At 54.0% G+C, this 3,175-nt stretch overlaps 1 protein-coding gene across 1 annotated transcript in view; it reads right to left on the reverse strand.

The window, feature by feature from the left end:
• Window positions 1-534: 534 nt before the first annotated feature.
• Window positions 535-3,175, reverse strand: part of LOC118210192 (gap junction beta-4 protein-like) — a 5,657-nt gene continuing 3,016 nt past the window's right edge. The window contains exon 2 of the mRNA XM_035386166.1: window positions 535-2,896. Within this exon, the coding sequence (XP_035242057.1) occupies window positions 1,988-2,863 (876 nt within the window). The 5' untranslated portion in view covers window positions 2,864-2,896 and the 3' untranslated portion in view covers window positions 535-1,987. The remainder of the gene's footprint in view (window positions 2,897-3,175) is intronic.

Raw genomic sequence — 3,175 nt, forward strand, 5'->3', positions numbered from 1 at the left:
CAACCTACCTGTACAGGTAACTGCTGCAAGCTGGGACAGGTGCAACCTTAAAATAGACAACTGTTGTGTAAGTTGTATATGGTAAATGGTAAATGGACTGCATTTATATAGCGCTTTTATCCAAAGCGCTTTACAATTGATGCCTCTCATTCGCCAGAGCAGTTAGGGGTTAGGGGTTAGGTGTCTTGCTCAAGGACACTTCGACACGCCCAGGGCGGGGTTTGAACCGGCAACCCTCCGACTGCCAGACAATCGGTCTTACCTCCTGAGCTATGTCGCCCCCCGTATATATATACATATATATATATATATATATATATATATATATATACACACACACACATTCATACACATACATCCATATCCAGTGATCCATATAGGAATTACAGCCCTATATCTGCCTATAAATATACATACACAGACACACACAGACACGTGTGCGTGCACATATAGTACATGTGCTATTAGATAGCAGGAGGCAGCAGATCACTTTTATATTGCATGTAAACATAACGAGAGAGTGAGAGTGAGAGAGAGGGAGAGAAATAGACTTGTATTTACACAAGATCAGTTATTCACAGGCGGGTGTCTGTTGGTGCCGGAGGTCCAGTTTCTCTGTGAAGGTGACTCGTGTGTCTCCCTGTACCTGCCTGCCCTGTGCGGTGAGGTTCTGAATGTGCTGCGGGTTCTGTGTGCAGGTTCTGTTCCCCCCGCCCCCCAGCTGTGGCTGTAAATCCGTTTTGGTCCATGGGGAACGTTTCCGTTGTGCGAGTGCTCCGGTGGAAATGAAGATGTTAAATGAGAAAATCAATGTGTAAATGGAGGCCGTAAATCTTGGGGAAATAGCGTAATGCAGTCTGTTTTTATCTCTGATTTTTTTTTCTTTCATGTTTTTCTCTAATTTGGGTCACATGTGCGTGTGTGTGCCACGGCTCTGAAACGCTTCTTAAATTTCCCAGAGTCCCCTGCTTCACTCCGTGGTTTCGCAGCAGAAACGGCGCACTCACTCCCTCAGAGCGCTGCACGCTGCAGAGCCCAGGCTGACCACAGGAGGCGCTCTAACAGCACTGTGTAGAGATGCCCAGCACAGCTGGCAAAAGCACCAGACCCAGCTCACACACGGAAACCCTGCGTGTTCAGACCCAGCTCACACACGGAAACCCTGCGTGTTCAGACTGTGGCTCACACACGGAAACCCTGCGTGTTCAGACCCAGCTCACACACAGATACCCTGCGTGTTCAGACCCAGCTCACACACGGAAACCCTGCGTGTTCAGACCCAGCTCACACACGGAAACCCTGCGTGTTCAGACCCAGCTCACACACGGAAACCCTGCGTGTTCAGACCCAGCTCACACACGGAAACCCTGCGTGTTCAGACCCAGCTCACACACGGAAACCCTGCGTGTTCACAGGACTCTGCGTGTTCAGACCCAGCTCACACACGGAAACCCTGCGTGTTCAGACTGTGGCTCACACACGGAAACCCTGCGTGTTCAGACCCAGCTCACACACGGAAACCCTGCGTGTTCAGACCCAGCTCACACACGGAAACCCTGCGTGTTCAGACCCAGCTCACACACGGAAACCCTGCGTGTTCAGAGGACTGGGTGCCGTCAGCCTTTACACGCTCTACACCTCAGCTGCTTTAGAGCTGTGAGGAGCAGGAATGGGTTACTGCACCTGAGATTCACCTGATACCTCTGCACCTTCTGACCCATCGCTCAGAACACCAATGAGAAGAGAAGAGAGAGAGAGAGAGAGGGACAGAGAGAGAGAATGGAACCCTCCAACAGTGCATTGAGTGAAACTTAAAAAAAAAACTAAGCAAAATGAACACCTTACATAGAGGTATTTAACGGGCAGACATAAAGGAATTCTGGGAAATGTAGTTTCCCCAGGGTTCACAGTCTGTTACAGTTCTGCTGAATGCAGGCTTTTGGTTAAAGCTGTCCGTTTGCGCTGATGCAGCGCGTCTCGTCCGGCTCTAAGCCATCTTCCCGGTCGCGGCGGCGGCTGTGGCGGCCTCCTCCATCTTCTCGGCCTCCTTGGCCTTCTTGGTTTTCTTGGCCTTGAGCGTGTCGTCGTCGGCGATGCCGCAGGTGGGCGGGGCCGAGGCGGTGGGGTCCAGCCGGTTGTACTCGGACCGGGGCCGGGCCAGGGCGGTGATGTCGTGGCGCTCGGCGAACAGCAGCTGCTCGTTCTCCCGCCGTATGCGCAGGACCTTGTGGCAGCGCTTGCCCACGAGGTAGGCCATCTCGCACAGGCACATGAACACGCAGATGGCGGACGAGGCCACCATGAAGATCGTGAAGATCTTCTTCTCGGTGGGCCGGGAGATGAAGCAGTCCACGGTGTTGGGGCAGGGATCCAGCGAGCACTTGGACAGGCGCGGCATGTCGTAGCCGTGGTAGATGAAGTAGAGGATGTAGAGGAAGGCGGTGTCGAAGGCAGCCTTGAACACCAGGCTCAGCAGGTAGGTCCACCACAGCCCGCCGCGCTTCTTGCCCGGGTTGGCGTACAGGTGCGCCCCGGGGTGCGAGGCCACGTACTTCCTGTCGCGCTCCTCGCGGTACTTGACGTGCGCCACCACCATGAGCGAGGGGCAGGTGACGAAGATGAGCTGCAGCGCCCACAGGCGGATGTGCGAGATGGGGAAGATGCTGTCGTAGCACACGTTGGTGCAGCCGGGCTGCCGGGTGTTGCAGACGAAGTCCTTGCTCTCGTCGCCCCAGACGCGCTGGGCCGCCACCACGAACACCAGCACGCGGAACACGAACACCATGGACAGCCACACCCGCCCGAACACCGTGGAGTACTTATTGACCCCGCTGAGCAGGCTCTCCAGGGCCGACCAGTTCATCTCTGCAGCGGAGCGGCGCTCGGATCCCTAAACCTGGACGGGGACAGACAGTCAGTCCCAAAACCCCCACAGAGAAGAGGAGCTCTTCCTAAAACTGCATGCTCCAGCCTAACACACCTTAACACAGATTAACACAGCCTAACATAGCCTAACACAGACTAACACAGACTAGCACAGCCTAACACAGACTAACACAGCCTTACACTGAGTAACACAGACTAACACAGTCTAACACAGACTAACACAGCCTTACACTGAGTAACACAGACTAACACAACCTGGGCACAGTCTCACACAGTCTAACAAGACTAA

Source organism: Anguilla anguilla, chromosome 1, assembly GCF_013347855.1.
Source record: "Anguilla anguilla isolate fAngAng1 chromosome 1, fAngAng1.pri, whole genome shotgun sequence".
NCBI classification, from domain to species: domain Eukaryota; kingdom Metazoa; phylum Chordata; class Actinopteri; order Anguilliformes; family Anguillidae; genus Anguilla; species Anguilla anguilla.